The following is a 19389-nucleotide window of genomic DNA, read 5'->3' on the forward strand; positions in this document are numbered from 1 at the left end:
CCTCAAGATGTTAAGAATAGAGCTACCCTATGACCCAGCAATTGTACTACTAGATATTTACCCCAAAGATACATATGCAGTAAAAAGAAGGGGTACCTGCATCCCAATGTTCATAGCAGCAAAGTCCACAACAGCCAAACTGTGGAAGGAGCTGAGATGCCCTTCAACAGATGAAGGATGAAGAAGATATACACAATGAAATATTATTCAGCCATCAGAAAGGATGAATACCCACCATTTGCATCGACATGGGTGGAAATGGAGGGGATTATGCCAAGTGAAGTAAGTCAAGCAGAGAAAGACAATTAACATATGGTTACACTCATATGTGGAACATAAGCAATAGCACAGAGGACCATAGGAGAAAGGAGGGAACCCAAATGGGGAGAAATCAGAGAAGGAGATGAACCGTGAGAGACGAGGGACGCTGGGAAACAAACTGAGGGTTTCAGAGGGGAGGGTGTAAGAGGATGGGGTAACAGGGTGGTGGGTATTAAGGAGGGCACATGCTGTGATGAGTACTGAGTTTTATACATAACTAATGAATCACTGAACACTACATCAAAAACTAATGATACACTACACAGTGGCTAACTGAACATAAAACAAAAACAAAAACCCACAAACACGCAAAGTGTTTAAAACAATGCCTGGGAAGCGCCTGGGTGGTTCAGTCAGTTAAGTTTGGCTCAGGTTATGACCTCAGGGTCCTGGAATGGAGCCCCACATCGCATAGGGCTCTCCGCCCAGGGGGAGCCTGTTTCTCCTTCTCCTGCTACCCCTGCTTGTGCTCGCTCGCTGTCCCTGTCAAATATATAAATAAAATCTTTAAAAAAATCCCAAAACAATGCCTGGCACACAGAAAGCCCCATCCTGAGGCATTATGTTCAAAGAACATGAAATCGATTAGCTTTGTGAAACCTCGTGCACCATACAGCACAATCAACACATTACCTATTACTTCAAACTTCAGTTATCACTTATGGCTGGTCTATGAAGATATTGCTTACCTGGATCAAAATTATCACCAAATATTCTCTTGGCAGGAATCTTCAGGGCCATAGCAGGAAATTGTTTCTTTAACTAGAATTTTAAAAAATACCATTATACGAACTTAACTGGTTATACATGTACCAAAACAAATTACAATCTGATTTTCAAGAAAATCTGTAAGGCATACTTTTAAGGACATCATGATCAAATAAATACAATATTAAATTATACCAATAAAATAACATTAGATTGTCTAATCATCCTATTTTGTCCCAATAGAACACTTAGTATCTTTGTGACCCTGGATAAGTTACTTAACATCTCTGTGTTTCAGTTTTCTTGTTTGTAAAATGGAGATAATTTTAGAGCTTAGATAAGAATCTGGAGTAAAGCTCTGAATACGTGTTACTCACCATTTATTACCTCAAGAGAAGTTGTGATCTTTGTATTCTTTCTAAATGATCAGACTTAACAACTGTTTTTAAGAAAGTGGTGAATTTTGTTTTCCAATAGCCTGTGCTCTAGCATACCCCTTATTAAAATTTTAATACATCTGCTTATCAGATTTGCTTATCCCAGGACAAAGAACAATGTGGCCCTGAAGACATTAAATTTGGGGCAGTAAAGTCATTAAAATGGGTTAAGGCTTATTTTTATTGTAAGCTTCATGTCAAAAAACTACACACACACACACACACACACACACACACACACACACACACACTACATACCCAACTACCGAAATGTCAGGAAATACAAAGAATGGAAGAATATTAATCACTCTACACCATGAGTATGCAGTCAGCAAAATTCGGACTGAAAAATCTGTAGACAAATGACCCTGCTTTTTCAACAAACAACTGTAAAGGAAAGAAAAGAGAGGTGGAGGGGGAGACTTCGTGACATAAAGACACTTCACAGATTTATTAACCAGTCATATAAACACTGACTGAATATTAGATATTAAAATGTTATTGTTAATTATTTTCACATGTGATTACTAATTGTGTGTGTGTGTGTGTGCATTTTTAAAGAACTTTTATCTTTTTAGAGATGTATACTAAAATATTCACAGATGAAATGATACGAAGTCTAAAATTTGCTTCAAAATTACAGTGGGCTGGCTAGGGAAAGAGATGAAACAAGAATGGCCGTGTATCTGGACCTACGGCAGCTGGCTGGCACGTTATATTATTTTCTGTATTTGTGCTATTCTACTTCTGTATGTGTGCAATAATTTCTACAATTTAAAATGCAGGGGCACCTGGGTGGCTCAGTGGTTTAAAGCCTCTGCCTTTGGCTCAGGTCATGATCCTAGGGTCCTAGGATCAAGCCCCGCATCGGGCTCTCTGCTCTGCAGGAAGCCTGCTTCCTCCTTTCTCTCTGCCTGACTCTCTGCCTACTTGTGATCTCTCTCTGTCAAATAAATAAATAAAAATCTAAAAAAAATTTTTTTAAATGCAAACTACAATAATAAAAATACATTTCTATGGACAAAATGTTTATAGAAAGGATTTTACTTTTTGTTTTTTTCTTTTACTCTAAAGGGAGCACAGGGAAAGAATTTGTGTTTTCAAACTTAGGGATGGGGAACCTGGGTGGCTCAGTGAGTTGGGCTTCTGTCTTCAGCTCAGGTCAGGGTCTCAGGGCCCTGGGGTCGAGCCCTGTGTTGGGCTCTCTGCTCAGCGGAGAGCCTGCTTCCCCCCTCCCTCTGCCTGCCTCTCTGCCTACTTGTCATTTCTCCCTCTGTGTCAAATAAATAAATAAACAAAAATCTTTTTAAAAAAACAACTTAGGGAAATCCAGGCCAGGTTGAACCTCACTTCTATGGTTTCAAGGAACACAACTGACATGATTCCCGTGTTTTGCTTTGCCACCCTCACTGCAGGACACACAGAATTTGGAGTTACAGAAAAACAGGGAGACAGAGAAAATGGAGAAATAAGAAAAAGATGAAAAAAGGAAGAGAAATACAGAAAAAATGAGGGAGAAGGATAATAAAAACTCAACTACATTTGAGGAAAAATTTCTGCAGAAAGCTTAAGATGGGATGTTTGATGGAATAAGGAAATGAAAGTGATCATGGTGGGGGAGGGTACCCCAAACAAATCATTCACTTCTTCTTTATATTTAAAGCTATTCAAATATTAACACCCTAAACTAATTAATCTCTAGCTATTTATTTATAGATTTATTTAGTTATTTATTTATTTGAGAGAGTGTGTGCACAAGTGAGGGGTGGGGAGGCAGGGAGGGATACAGGAAAAGGGAGAAGCAAACTCCCTGCTGTGAGGCTTGATCTCAGGACCCTGGGTATCATGACCTGAGCTGAAGGCAGACATTTAATCAACTAAGTCATCCAGGCACCCCAGACATCCATAATCTCTAGTTACTTAAATCATGGAACCACCATGACATGAGGATGGCTCTTCACTCATGCAAGATTTCTACACTGCTGAGTTTTTAGGCCACATCCCCTACATTCCTCCTTCTTATAAACAATTCTACAGGAAGGAAACAGGTTTAGAAGGTAAATCTGACTAATCATTTAAGCAAATATAGAAAGAACCTCAGATTTTCAATTATTCATAGTTCACTGGAAAAAACCTGATCTTATTTCTCTAAGAAGCTCATATAAACTATCTGTATGTGCATATGTTTGTTAAAGTACCATCATGATAGCTATGGTCAAATCTGTACAATCCTCAAAAAATGCCGATCATTTACATAATGGTATCCAAGAATTTCAAACAGAACTGGCAATTCAACCCTCACCCAGTCTCCAATATAAACTATTTTTTAATGTAATTTTTTTTTAATCTCTCAACATTATGGGGTACCTGGGTGGCTCAGTCAATACAGTATCTGACCCTTGATCTCAGCTCAAGTCTTGATCTTGGGGTCATGAGTTTGAGCACTGCCTTGGGCTCTAAACTGCATGTGCAGCCTACTTAAAAATAAAATAAATAAATAAATAAAAATAATTAACATTACAGAAGATAGCCTCATGTACAAATTGTTTTTGGATATTATTTTGTTTCAAAAGTGTGACTTCACTTACAGTAAAAAAAAGACTGCCTCGATAGCGTCTAATTAAGCAATTAAAAAATATATATATAGTTCGGTTACATATGCATTAAGGAAAAATTTAAAAACAGAAGAAAACACAGTAAAAATACTACAGTTACCTCTGAGTAGCAACATAGGAGGGGTGATTTTTAAGTTTAAATACTTAATTTCCTCCACATTCCAGATTTTCTAGAATACATATTAATTTTACACAGGAAAAAATGCCATTTAAAAACTTAAGTATTACTTTTTAATTCAATTTAATTTAATTCAATTCAATTTTAACTAGCAAAAAGCATTTGCTTTTGGCTCAGGTCATGGTCCTGCTGTCCTGGGATTGAGCCCCATCAGACTCCCTGCTTGGCAGGGAGCTGCTTCTCTCTCTGCCCATCACCCACTCATGTGCGTGCGCGCAAGCACGCGCTCTCTCTCTCTCTTTCTCTCTCTCTCTAGTAGATAAATAAAATCTTAAAAAAAAAAAAGAGTCAGAAGCCTTACTTTCGTGACTTAACAAAACATGGAATGTTGTACAGCTAGTCACTGGATTCATTCAGGCCCATTTAGGAAGTTAGTTATCTCTTAACTGAGATATGCTTAACTTTCTCCATATTTAAAGATTTTACAAATGGTAAGTCACACACTTCTGCATCTATTTAATTCTACTTTTTTTTTAAAAGATTTTATTTATTTATCAGAGAGAGAGAGGGAGAGCGAGCGAGCACAGGCAGACAGAATGGCAGGCAGAGGCAGAGGGAGAAGCAGGCCCCCTGCTGAGCAAGGAGCCCGATGTGGGACTCGATCCCAGAACGCTGGGATCATGACCTGAGCCGAAGGCAGCTGCTTAACCAACTGAGCCCCCCAGGCGTCCCTTAATTCTACTTTTTTAAAATCAAGAGACAGCGTTAAAAAAATTGAAAAAAATTACCTTCTGAAGGATGCCTGGTAATCTACCATTTATTAAATAATGACATAAAGAGATTCCTATTTATTCTTAGGGCAGAGAAAAACTGAAATTTGGGATTTAAAGCGTAACTGCTTTTTTCCTTAATTGAAGCAAAGCTCGGAATCCAGAGCTGTCTTAATAATGTGAGGTCTACAATGACCAATACAGGTGGTGTTCTTTGGCCTCCTAGGTGTGTATGACTAATACACAACAATGGACAATAATACACAAGCACTGGTCTCTGCATTGATCTGGCCTGATGTGTTAGAATTACCATGGAGCTCCTGCTTCCTCATTAAAAATAACATTTAATATCTAAATTTTGAATATATAAAAATAGTTTATATTAATTTAAATAATTAATGATCCCTTAGATATCACCCCCCCACCTACCAGTAACTGTCAGAACTTAAAAAAACCCATATTCATTTTAGTTGTGTTGGCTACTTAAAATCTGGAACCGAAGACTTAACTCTAGCCAAAAATGCAACTATAAAAGGAAGGTAAGCTTATGACAAACTTTCAGACCTAAATCTAGTTGCTGGGCAATTTAACCAGAAACAAAATGACAGATAAACAACTATTAGTGAGGCAGTAGAAAGAATTTATTTCTAATATTCTGATATTAACTATTTTAAGCTGCACATATAATTTTCACATCTTTAAGAGTTTACTCGAAAATTCTCAACAATCCTCTCTCCACCCTTTTTTGTAGAAATTCCAAAGTTAGGATGCTTCTGAAGAATCTCTTACCCTTTTCTGCTTATCTGTTTGAGAAGGAATATTATTTAATCAAAGAAATCTCTCTTGGGGCCCCTGGGTGGCTCAGTCGGTTATGTGTCTGCCTTCAGCTCAGGTCATAGTCTCAGGGTCCTGAGACTAAATCCCACATCAAATTCCCTGCTCAGCAGGGAGGCTATTTCTCCCTCTTCCTCTGTCCCCTTGCACTCTCTCTCTCTCAAATAAACAAATAAATACATAAATAAAATCTTTGAAAAAAAATCTCTCTCATTTGTAAGTTTTCTTAGGTGTTTTATTTCATTACATATTTTTTAAGTTTTATTTATTTAAATACTCTCTATACTTAATATGGGGCTTGCACTCACAACCCTAAGATCAAGAGTTGCTCACTCGTCCAACTGAGCCAGCCAGGAACCCTCAGGTATTTTGTGTTAAAAAAAAAATCCCAGGGCACCTGGGTGGCTCAGTGGGTTAAACTTCTGCCTTCAGCTCAGGTCATGATCTCATGGTCCTGGGATCAAGCCCCACAACAGGCTCTCTGCTCAGTGGGGAGCCTGCTTCTCCCTCTCTCTGCCTGACTCTCTGCCTACTTGTGATCTCTGTCTGTCAAATAAATAAATAAATCTGTTTTAAGATTTTATTTATTTATTTGATAGAGAGAGACACACACAGCAAGAGAGGAAACACAAGCAGGGGGAGTGGGAGAGGGAGAAGCAGTCCTCCTGAGCAGGCAGCCCAATGCAGGGTTCGCTTCCAGGACTCTGGGATCATGACCTGAGCCGAAGGCAGATGCTTAACGACTGAGCCACCCAGGCACCCCAATAAATAAAATCTTTAAAACAAACAAAGTTCCCGCAGACTGACATTTACTTACAGTATTGTAAAGCTTATCAAACTCTGCATATCTCCTGAAGACAAACCACTCACTCCTGCCCATTGAGACCAGAACTTTATAAACCTGTGGAAATAAAAAACAGCATTAATAAAACTTGATTGCAAAAAAAAAATTCATTAGCTATTTAATAGGTGAATCACCCATATTTATACTCATGAAACTGATATTGGACATCCATGTTTATGCATGATTCTCTAAAATACACAAGTATATTGGCTAAAAGACTCACTTAGTCTTCTTGAAAGGAGATATTTTATTTTATTTATTTTTTAGGAGATATTTTATTTTTAAAATGTTATGAAATATTTCTACAGTTTTCAAAAGAATAACACAGTGAACACCTGTGAATTCATTCAGATGTCTGAATTCTAACATTTGCCATTCTTGTTTCAGACCTTTTCCCCCAAGATTACAACATTATAGATTCAATTGATGCTATTCTCCTCTCTTCTTCCCCAGCAGTAACCATTATCTTGAAATTATAAAGTATTTTCAAAAGTGATGCCTGGCACACAGTGAAGACTCAGCTAAAAGTTCTCCTTCTAGGTCATCTTGTACACAGTATTTTTCAAACCAGGAATTATCCTCAGACTTCCTACTACTGTCTTACCTGTGTTTAATAATCATATATAAATATATGTAACTTCATATAACCAGAGTCGTCAACCCTATGAAGTAAGCAGAACAAGTACTATAACCCTTACTATATACGTTAGAAATTATGGCTCAAAAAAGTTTAATAATTTGCCCAAATTCACAGACTTATGAAACTAAAATGCAAACCTTTTAGCCCTTTATATATCAGAGCCAGTATCAAATCATCAACCATTATAATACAGAATTAATTCTGATAATTCATCCCATCCCATACTCTCAGAGTATAATTCAACATAATAATGTAGAGAGGATGGTTTGGGACTCTAAAGATCTGTTTCATTTCTTTTTTTTCTTTCTTTTTTAAAGATTAATTTGAGAGAGAAAGCGAGAAAGAAGCATGAGGGGATGGGGAAGAGCAGAGGGAAATGAAGAGAGTCTTAAGCAGACTCCACACTGAGCAGAGAGCCTGACACAGGGCTTGATCCCGGAACCCTGAGATCATGACCTGACCTGAAACCAAGAGTCGGACACTTAACCAAGTATGCCACCCAGATGCCCCATGTGTCATTTCTAAAGAGAAAAGTAACAAGAACCAAGGTGTTTGAGGAAAAGCTCAATGACGAATAACTTGGGTTATGAATTAAAGAGATAGGAATTACTTTGGAGTTTACAGTACAGCAGTCCACGGTCTTTTCGACAACTTGGAGTAAACCAGGTTTATTTTAGAACATGGGCATACAAATATGTATAAACTATCCTCTCCCATAAAAGATTGAAAGCTATGCTCACAAGTTCATAGATAATACTCTGAGGAAAGCACCTCCCCAAGACTGCATGTGATTAGAACGAGAATTCTGTAGCACTCTGTAAGATATGGTCACATTAGCAAGAGCACAGTGAGAAGGGTCCCAGGTTGCAAACCACATTCCTCTGTGAGAGAGAGGATAAGGTCCCACCTGGAAAGTGAAACAAAGTCCTCGGTATCAATCACTGGAGTTAAGTGATGGATTACTTAGACTGAGAGAAAAAGGGCACCCAGGCACCTACATGAGCTACATACATCTGGTGGTGGGTGGTAACATGACTTTTCTGGTCTTAACCAAGAAGGCATCAAGTGGTCTTAGAGGAAGCTGTTGGATGTAAGACACCAGATTTATTTGTAAGATGATACAGCTCACAAGGAGAGAAGAGGGAAGTAGAGGATAAAGAACCTGGTTAAGGCGCCGCTGAAGCTATGGTGTTTCTAAGACCAGATTACAGATTTAACTCATGGAGCACTCAGGATCAGACAGGACTGCTAGCAAAGAATCAGAAACTTAGGTTTAGATGATTGCAAGCTTCTTGAATTAGTTATGCTGGCTTCCTAGTATGGTAAGGTGGTTTCCCATGGTTACCCAAGGACAGCCAAGACTAGAAGCCACAAATAGGCTCCAGGCAGAAGCAGCCCTGCTTCAGATAAAGCCCCATGAAGTTACCAATCAGCCATACGACTTATGAACAAGGGCTTTTTTTTTTTCTTTTTTAAAGATTTTATTTATTTGAGAGAAGGAGAAAGCAAAGAAAGAGAAAGCCTAACTCAGGGCTCCATCCCAGGACCTTGGGATCACGACCTGAGCCAAAGGCAGACACTTAAGTGACTGAACCACCAAGGTGCCCTAAACAAGGGCCTATTACATGAATTGAAATAAAACACCAACAGGTAACAACAAACTCTTCAAATTTTAAAAAACACTTTCATTTGCAAAAGATGCACAAGAATTCACAGATAGCAGTATGATACTTATTATAATATAAAATTATTATTATTTTTTTTTTAGTATTTCCTTACTGCCTTTTACCACCAGAAAGTGAGTTCCTTGAGAACAAGGGCTGTTATCATTCTTGCTACCTACCATACCCCCAGTGCCTAGAACAGCATCTAGCATGACACAAAAACTCAATGACAATTTGTTGAATGGATAAATAATCAAAGTATAATTTAAACTTGGTTTAAGTGAAGACATCCTAGAAGATAATGCATTTCTCTGTTAGAAGCTTCACAGTAGAGATCTATATAAAAGACATGAGAACTAGAGTATAAAAAATATTATCAAATAGCAAATAACACAATCTCTGTTTTCATTCCCAAATATGACACAGGCATCTGGGACCCACTGAGGCTCAAAACAGAGTCTGCGTTGGATGAGGTAGGGTCTATCCGTGTTGACTAGAACAGAGGTTTTTGAGGATTGCCCTGTAGTGATCAGCAACTAACATGTGAACTCAGTACTACTCTTCATTCAACATCAATTCAACAAATACTTCTAAAATATCCAACTCTGTTCTGGGTACTGATAAAACAACAGTGAAGGAAGTTCTTATTTCAAAGGATCTTGCTAGTAGTCTAGTCTAGTCATAAATAAATACAAAATATATCAAGTAGTGATAACTGCTAATAAAAAATTAAAGAGGATGGGGCACATGGGTGGCTCAGTCATTAAGCATCTGCCTTCAGCTCAGGTCATGATCCCAGGGTCCTGGGATCGAGCCCCACATCAGGCTCTCTGCTTGGCAGGAAGCCTGATTCTCCCTCTTTCTGCCTGTGTTCCCTCTCTTACTGTGTCTCTGTCAAATAAATAAAATCTTAGAAAAAAAAAAAAAGCTAAATAGGGTAGAGGCACCTGGGTATCTCAGTTGGGTAAGTATCTGACTTTTGATCTCAGCTCAGGTCTTGATCTCAGCGTTGTCAGTTCAAGTCCTGCAGCAGACTCAAGGCCGGATGTGGAGCCTATACTAAAAAAAAAAATGGGTGATGCTCCTGGGGGGCTCAGCTGGCTAAGCATCCGACTCTTGATTTCGGCTCAGGTCATGATTTCAGGGTTTTGAGATTGAGCACTGTGTTGGGGTCTCTGCTGAGCTTGAAGGCTGCTTAAGATTCTCTTTCCCTCTCTCTTTGCCCCTCAACAACCACCTCCCCAAAATTAAATAGGGTAAGCAGGACAGACAGTAGGTGTACTCTACTGTACACCTCTACTGTACTGTAAAGAGTAGGAGTAGGGAGGGCTGTGAAGGTGCTATTTTATATAGGGTGGTCAGAAAAAGCCTCTCTACAAAGGCAACGTTTGATCATCTGAAGCGAGGAAATGAACAAAGTGATCTGGAGGAGGCCTTCAAGAATGCAGGGGACAGCTCTGGGAACAGCTAGGTAAGAACAATGCTACAGACTTCCTGAACCTTTCAAAGATGGCACGAAAATACCTCTATCATGAAAAGTAAATGGACACTGAGATAACTCACTGCCTGTATTTGTTATACATGAACTTCCATCAAACTTGGCAGGAGGTTATGCCCTTGAAGGACAGAATGCTCATGGGTTTAAAAAAAAAAAAAAAAAAAAAAAAGAAGAGGGAAGGAAAAAAAACTTTCATACACTTCACTATTTTACTGAGGTACACTGACCTCTTATTTACCATCAATGTGACGTTTCTAAGACTTGCTTATAAGATTGTGGGATAAATGAACAATGTTTAAGATACTGCTGTAACAGACACTGAGCAGAGGCAAATGGCCAAACACACATTGCAATCTTTCCTCAGTCTCTCCTCTGGGCTTCGGTACAGGGTATGGAAGTACGTTTATTAAGAAAAGGAAAACAGGGGCACCTGGGTGGCTCAGTGGGTTAAAGCCTCTGTCTTCGGCTCAGGTTATGATCTCAGGGTTCTGGGATCGAGCCCTACATTGGGCTCTCTGCTCAGCAGGGAGTCTGCTTCTTCCTCTCTCTCTGCTTGCCTCTCTGCCTACTTGTGATCTCTATCAAATAAATAAATTAAAAAAAAAAAGAAAAGGAAAGGAAAGGAAAACAGAGGAGAGAAGAACAGAAGCTGTTTCCAGTTCCTTGTCTGGGACTTTGGGAGAAAGTGTCATTGGGGGTTCCAGCCCCACCTACTTAAGAGAGGAGACTGGATCGCGCTTGCTCGCTCTCCCTCTCTCTCTCTCTGACAAATAAATAAATAGAATCTTAAAAACAAAACAAAACAAAAATACACGTGGGTGGCTCAGTCAGTTAAGCATCTGCCTTCAGCTCAGGTCATGATCCCAGGATCCTGGGATCAAGTCCCACATTAGGCTCCTTGCTCTCCAAAAAAGCCTGCTTCTTCCTCTACCTGCCACTCCCCCTGCATGTTTGCTCTCTCTTTCTCTGACAAATAAATAAATAAAATCTTAACAATGAAAGAAGGAAGGAATAAAGGAAAGGAGGAGACTGGAATGGTCAGACCAAAGGGTTTAGTTTAACTCCTCAGTTTTCCCATGTGACATGAACTCTGAGTTGAAAGTCATTTGTCATGGATGCAATGGCTGAAGTGAGGTGATCCCCAGGTCAGAGGTCAGGGTAGACCACCTGAATCAAGAGCAGTGAAAGGAATGGCAGAGCCTCAGTGGGGGCTACAGCCATCAAGACCAATAGGACGCTGGGTCAGCAAGAGTCACCACCACTCTCGCTAAGCCAACAGAGAATAGATAACAAATCAGTTGATTGACTGCAGATGCCAGCAGTGGATGCCAACAAAATGTCCAGGGCTAGATCAGGTCAACTACTGCTGGCTGTTTGCCAGATCAGTCACTCTACACCCAGAACAGCAAAGATCTAGAGTGCTGACAAGAATGCAAGAGCCTTCAGCAGGCTACCATGAGGTCAATCAATGACTCAATAAATACCATGAAAGGGGACAGCTCTCCACTCATAAACCATGATGTCAAGTTGGAGAAGCGTGGGTTCAAATAGGAGAAATAGAGTAGAATGAAGACAGCCTTAGCATTTTAACTTAAAAGAACTGCTTAAATTTTAGCTCAAACTAAGTGTTAAACAGAATTGAGTTAAATGAGTTTCTTTATACTACTCAGCAGGTGGTGGAAGATTACAAGGAAGAGCAGATCAGTTATAGACAAGATAAATGATACTGTTTCAGGGGGAGGAGGGGAGGGGATCTCTGAATATACACACAAACAGGACTACTGGGAATAAAACAGGATGTTTCATTACACTAATTAGAGAAATGGCTACTCTCACTGATACAATGATTCAGCAAACATTCACTGTGTTTATTCTTTATAGTTCCATATTAGATATTATGGTGATAAAAAAGATAAAATTAGAAATGGACTTTGCCTTTCAGGTAAAAAAGAGATAAAATACTGGATTAAATACTTCAAAAACTGAGGTAGAAAATGATTAATGTCATAAGAAAGGTGCTGTGGAAATTGCAAGACAGGGGTTCTTAACATGGGATCCATGACTTCTGGAGTCCATTCACCTCCTGACAATGCATATGAAATTATGTGCATTTGTAAATCACTGTGCCTGCACAATTTTTAGTGAAAGGATCTACTGGAGTTTCATAACCTTTTCCCCAGGGGATAAGTAAACGGGCAAAAATCTGAAAAGGAAACTATATTCTGTTAGTACCAAGGGAAGACCGTGGAGGATATATAATTTTAAAGGTATGTAAGATCTGGATTATGTGGAAACATCGGATGGAGGAGTTCTAGGTTAGGGAAGAACAAAAGCAGATATGGAAATACTATCTATATTCATTTTTTTCTCCATACACCTTACAGTACATACTTACAGTAAACCTCTTCTTTTTCTCTCTGTGTTCATCAGAACTGGGAATGCTGACACTTGGGCAGCTTTCCTTGTAGTCCATGTTATAATCCCTTTGAGTTTATTGTCTCAAAAGGACACCAAAAAATAAGTCCGAAGAAACAGTCAGCAGAGGACACAGTTAGCTAATCCAAAACATAAAACCTCTTGAGGTAATATTCAAATTCCATCATGCAACCTTAATCAACAGAAAAAAGAAAAAAAGAAAAGAAAAAGAAAAAAAGAAAGCATGGATTAGCAAAATAATTTAAAAATACAATGATTTGTCATTATTCACAGGACCCACTTTATGCTTATTCTGGCAGGAATTTACATTTGATCCTAAAGCACAGCCCAGGTTAGAGATATAGTTTTTCTGCCCCATCAATAGCTATACCACAATGAAACATGTGTGTCCCACCTGCCTTCCTTATTTTGAAGAAATTCTAGGAGCTACAGTTCAGGTGAACTGACACCAACTTGCACCTAAAAGGGTTCTATTTTGTTAGATTTCGAGCAGGGTTTTTCAATGTTTATTTTCCATTTTTTAAAAAGTTTATTTACTTAAGTAATCTCTACACCCAAGGTGGGGCTCCAACTCACGGGCCTGGGATTCAGAGGCACATGCTCCTCTGACTGAGCTGGCCAGGCAGTCAAGTGTGTTTTTTCAGACTTCTTGCATCAAGTGTGTTTTTTCAGACTTCTTGCATCAAGATGAGCAGGTGAAGCCTGCTTCAGATTAGGATCCTATATAGTAATTATTTACTCCTGTTTTAGATGTGAGGCAACTGAGACATGGAGACATTAAATAAATTACCCATCGAGGATGTGAACCCAGGCTGTGTGGCTCCAGTCTTGACTCTTAACCACTGCGCTAAGCTGCATTTTAACAACTGTGGATTTTATGCCCTGGGTCCCTGGTCAAAGATATTACAATCTTCCTATAGAACAGATACAATTATGTTATTATCATTCTGCCCGAGGACAAAGGGCTTGATATGTCAAACTGATGTCACTTTTGCTACACACAGCAGCTCACTCTCTCCATTGATACAAAATAATACCCTTTAAAGAGTTACTTTGCCAGTTTCCCTGGTGACTAATTTTAGGAAGTCACACCGACAGATCTAATAATTGTAAATAAATTACAGTGAAGCAATGATTTCAAATATCTACCAATAGGCGTTGCATATTCAGGTATGGTGAGTTTGAACTGGTTATAAGGGTGCTTCCTTTGAGAGGATTCAAAACCCACTTTGCTAGACCGGATGAATGCAGTCAAGAAGGATTTACATGTAGTTTAATTAGTTGTCAGAAAACATAGATACGTAGCTGACCTACTCCTAAGCTCAGAGTGCCGCATAAAAGCAGCTAGCTTCTTCAGCTCACCCATTAGACCAGGGCGGCCACCTGATCAAAGTCTTGCCCGCAGTCCCAGCGCTCTACTGCCACAGAATCAGAGCAGGTGGAACCTTAGCTCTTCTAAGGCAGATTAACCTTGTCTAGGAGCCTGAGACCGACATCAGCCCATTCTCTATCTGTAGCAGAAATGACAAGAGAGTGGAAGTCACAGTGCTACACTTTCCACACCTATCCCTTGAGAATGTGAGACCCAGGGCATGGTGGGCCCTGCTGGCACCATATTATGTATGAGCTTGAATGTCTGTTTGTGCCTAACTGTGCACAATCCACAGGAGCAGAACTAGAGGAGGACATCAAGTCTCAGGTCTTCCCTCTGGAAGGGACAATAACGTATGACATTAAATGGCATCAGAAACACATGAGGGGGGAAAGAGCTCAGAAGCAGGATAAGTTGTTTCATACAAGATACCCAGAGTACAAGTATAGTAGGCAATTTAGTATAGAGCCCAGCACTTAGGGGGATGCCAATTCTCCTAACTACCTATTCCTCTCACCCCTTATTGCACCCTAACAACAGCTCCACAAGAACCAAGGAAGAAGTTCAAAGCCGACTCTGGGAAGAGACCACTTTTATAATGGAAAATTTGCAGAATCTCAGAAATTTTTACCAGCAAGAGTCTGAAGAGCATATATGGGAGTACATTCAAAGGATGGAGGAGGACTAAATAGGAGATTACTGTGATCCTATAATGGCCACAGTCTTTTTCCAGACCTCTCTGAGAGAGACCTGCACCCATGCACAGGGGTGACAGCCCCCTGTGGAAAGAGAAATATATAGTCCTTTCAAGGGTTACTAGACACTAGACCTAAACTGACACTAATCCCTGAAGATCCAAAGCAGGGCCCACAGGTCAGAGTGCATATCTCATTCCAGAAAAGAGATGAGTGATGAAGTCGACCCTGGTATCCCATGGTGGGTACCATGGGAACACAGGCCCATCCTGTGGTTACCTCCCTAGTCCTAAAATTTTTGTGCAAATGGATATACATGGTAACTGGCCAAGCTCCCACATTGGTTCCCTGTCCTAGGTCATAAAAGCCATATGGAAGAAAGGGCCAGAAAGAAACCCCTGGAACTCTTCCCCTCTCCCTACTATGAAAGAAAACAAAAAACTGTACCACATCCATGGGAGAAGCTCAGAAATCGGTACTACTATCAAAAACACTGAAGGATACAGAGGCGTTGATTCCTATTATATCTCTTTTTTTTTCTTGCCAAAAGCCAGAAAGATCTTGGAACATAACAACAGATGGTGAGGCCAATCATGGCTGCACTTCTAAATGTGATACTTCTTGCTGGAGAAAATGAGCAAAACCTCTGCTAGCTGGTAGATAACTGCTGACCCAGCAAATGCTTCCTTTTCCATCATCATCAGTAAGAACAGTATGATGCAATTTCCCACCAAGTGCCAGACAGCAGTGCACCTTCAATGTTTTACCTGAGGGCTATTTCTGCACTGCCATAATCTAGTCTGGAAGGATCTCGATCATCTCAGTATCCCAAAGATTACCACACTGGTCCATCACACGGATGGCATTATGTCAACCAGATCTCGAGACAAAGAAGTAGCAAGCACTCAGGATGCCTTTGTAAGATATATGTACAAGCCAGAGAATGGAGATAAAAGCCATGGAAGTTCAGGGATCCACTACATTGATGGTTTCTATGGTTCCAGAGGTCTGAAGCAGGATATCGCATCTGAAGTAAAATTGCTACACTTAGCACCACTAAGAAATATGAAACATAACTGGTGAGTTTCATACATGGATATAACCCCTGAGGCTGCCAGTTTTTTCTGGGGCCTGATTCAAGAGAAGGTTCTTCAGCAGTAAAAGCTACCCTAACTCTTGGGGCTATGCTTTAGCACCCACTAGTACCACAAATGACACAACAGACAGGGATGGGGTAAGAAGCCTCTGACAAGCATCCAGAGAAGAGTAAGAGTTACAGACTCCTTAGGGTACTGTCAATAAGTTTTTTCCATTTGGTTCCTGGCTTGCTACTCAGCTCTGGCAAAGATTCTATTTCTGCCCAAGAGACTATGTAGTAAGAACAGCCATCATGAGAAGTATTATCTGACCAACCAATTCATAAAACTGGACTGTACGAAAGCTTTCCACTTGGTATGCTGAAAGCAAGACTGGGCCTGAGCAGGTCTGGAAGGCACAAGTAAACCGCAGGAAAATCTGGTACTTGTAACACCTTCCTTGTAAGCTCTGGCACCACACACTCACGGAGAGGATCCTACGATCAGTTAGAAGAGGAGGGAAAAGACATGCCCATTTGTGAATGGACATGCACGGTATGCTAGCCCCAACCAGAAATGAAACACTGTAGCTCTACTAAGGGATGGTCCTGACAGAGTGGTGAAGGGAACTCTTCCCATTAGGCACAGTTCTGAGCAGTACATGTCAGGAGACAGGTGTCAGGAGAAATGCATGCCCAAGGTATGTATCTATGCTGACTTGTGGCCAATGGCTAAAGGATGGCTCACTGGTGAAAGAGCTGGAAAGAACAAGATTTGAATTGTTTTTCAAAGGGGAGAGCATATTCCCATACGTTGTACTTTCATTTTTTTTAAAAATAAACATTTAAAAAAGTTTAAAAAGGAGGAGAGGGGGTGCCTGGGTGGCTCAGTAGGTTAAGCCTCTGCCTTCAGCTCAGGTCATGATCCTGGGGTCATGGATCAAGCCCTGCATCGGGCTCTCTGCTCGTCAAGGAGCCTGCTTCCCCCACCTCTCTGACTTCCTCTCTTCCTACTTGTTATCTCTCCCTGTCAAATAAATAAAATAAATAAAATCTTAAAAAAATAAAGTAAAATAAAAATAAAAAGGAGAGGTTTGCAGATGTACTGGAAGGAGTGGAAGTTGGCTGTGCCAAGTTAAGATTATTTTAACTGGTTAGATGACTGAGAAGCAGAAAGTTGTTGAAGGTATTTACCAAACTCAGATCCAAGACTTCTGGGAATTCATGAGCATCCTGGGAGAATCAATCTATTAGACCTCAAAGAAGAGTTGTACTTATTTTCCACTGTGACCTGGCCTGAACTTCATGGGATCAGAAATTCCAAAGAAGTGCAGAAATATCTGAAAAAATGAAATCACTCTTTCAGAAGCAATTCACTCATCTTGGTGCTATGAATCATTGCTTACACTTCTTTGCTTGCCTTTTTTTTTTTTAAGATTTTATTTATTCATTTGAGAGAGAGAGAGAGAGAGAAAGCACAGGCAGGGTAAGGGGAGAGGGAAAAGGAGACTCCCCATGGAGCCGAGAGGTGGGCATGGGGCTCGGTCCCAGGACCTGGAGAGCAAGACCTGAAGCGAAGGCAGATGATCAACCATCTAAGCCACCCAGGCCTCCTCTTTGCTTGCTTTTGATGCCTAAATATGTAAGGTTCCTGAATGATCAAGTATTTGTCATATCAGTTTCTGGAGTACTCATATTCAATCTTAAGGCAATGTCTGTGTTTGCACGGCTCTCTGAAAATACACATCATTTTGTTGACATGGAGACCCATTAGCAACATATAAACTAGTATCAGAACAGCAATGGTCCCTGACTCAATGCACCTTCAGTCCTCAAAAGAACGAAACTGGCTGAAGAGTGATATTCTCCCTGATTTCATCAATAAGGACGACTAAACCTGGGCTAAAAACTGTGTTTTTATGTGATAAAATTTGGCTCAATTACCTTCTTGAGTCACTTTCAAATTACTTACAAAATTCACTGAGTAACTTTGCCATTTGAATATAAAAATAATAATCATAAAAATTAAAGGCATATAGAAAAGCATATAGAAAAATATCCATCATTGGGGACGCCTGGGTGGCTCAGTGGGTTAAGCCGCTGCCTTCGGCTCAGGTCATGATCTCGGGGTCCTGGGATCGAGTCCCGCATCGGGCTATCTGCTCAGCAGGGAGCCTGCTTCCCCCTCTCTCTCTCTGCCTGCCTCTCCGTCTACTTGTGATTTCTCTCTGTCAAATAAATAAATAAAATCTTTAAAAAAAAAAAAGAAAAATATCCATCATCTTAGCACACAGCAGACATGTACAGTAAATATTTTTGGCATATACTTCATTTTTTTCTATATGTCTATAAACATATATGGGTGTGAGAATGTGTCTGTATTATGAGTATGTATGTACTCATGTATTAAAATGAAGGAAAATATTGTTTTACAAATTTGTACTTTAAGCTCTATAATGTATTTTATTTTAATACCAGTAACCATAGTGATGATTATTATAACTGTGTGCTAGGCACTGGTTTGATATTTAATCTTCACAGTAACCCTAGGAGATACTATTGTCACTCTCCTTTTACATGGGAGCTAATAGACACGGAATTGGACTAAGTAACTGCTTGAAGTCACTGAGGCAAGCAGTTGGCAGAATCAGAACCTGAAGTGATGTCTCATTCCAGAACCTCTGCTTTAACATGACACTATAACCCTTTCCTTCTCAAGACAACCTCGGGTTTGGTGGAGGGATGCTTTCACTGAGAAAACAGTCTAGTCCTGTTAAACTGAAAGCTAAGCCTATCCCTTAGCCATGTGTGCTTTATCAAGCCATCCAACCTGATAAGAAAATGGTCACTGCCCCAGTAAAGTGACCAATCTGGATTTCCAGAAGGAAACTTGGATGTCATTACACAGCATGAGGAGGGGAATTATGTCTGAATTAAGGAGATTCAGGGGCGCCTGGTGGCTCAGTGAGTTAAGCCTCTGCCTTCGACTCAGGTCATGGTCTCAGGGTCCTGGGATGGAGCCCAGCATCAGGCTCATTGCTCAGCAGGGAGCCTGCTTCCTCCTCTCTCTCTGTCTGCCTCTCTGCCTACTTGTGATCTCTGTCTGTCAAATAAATAAATAAAATCTTAAAATACACACACACACACACACACACATCTGAATTAAGGAGATTCGGTGGGGCATGTCTAACAGTACTGGTCAATGGAAAACTGGCAACTCAATAAACAGACTTGGATCCTGTGGGAACGAATGTTTGGGGTCCTCCAACAGGAAACTCTGACAAGCTAAGATGTTGGAAGAGGGTAGGGGAACATAAAATAGGTATTATTATCAACTTGAGGCAAAAGACTAGCTACAGATG

At 40.1% G+C, this 19389-nt stretch overlaps 1 protein-coding gene across 4 annotated transcripts in view; it reads right to left on the reverse strand.

Moving 5' to 3' along the window:
* Positions 1-19389, reverse strand: part of LOC122904546 (serine/threonine-protein kinase Sgk3) — a 185045-nt gene that overhangs the window by 57216 nt on the left and 108440 nt on the right. For all 4 annotated transcript variants that reach the window (XM_044245515.1, XM_044245514.1, XM_044245513.1 and 1 more), the window contains exons 2-4: positions 12845-13057; positions 6621-6704; positions 1011-1083 (exon numbers count right to left, since the gene is read on the reverse strand). In XM_044245515.1, the coding sequence (XP_044101450.1) occupies positions 1011-1083; positions 6621-6704; positions 12845-12922 (235 nt within the window). In that variant the 5' untranslated portion in view covers positions 12923-13057. The remainder of the gene's footprint in view (positions 1-1010; positions 1084-6620; positions 6705-12844; positions 13058-19389) is intronic.

Source organism: Neovison vison, chromosome 4 (genome assembly GCF_020171115.1).
Source record: "Neovison vison isolate M4711 chromosome 4, ASM_NN_V1, whole genome shotgun sequence".
Taxonomy (NCBI): domain Eukaryota; kingdom Metazoa; phylum Chordata; class Mammalia; order Carnivora; family Mustelidae; genus Neogale; species Neogale vison.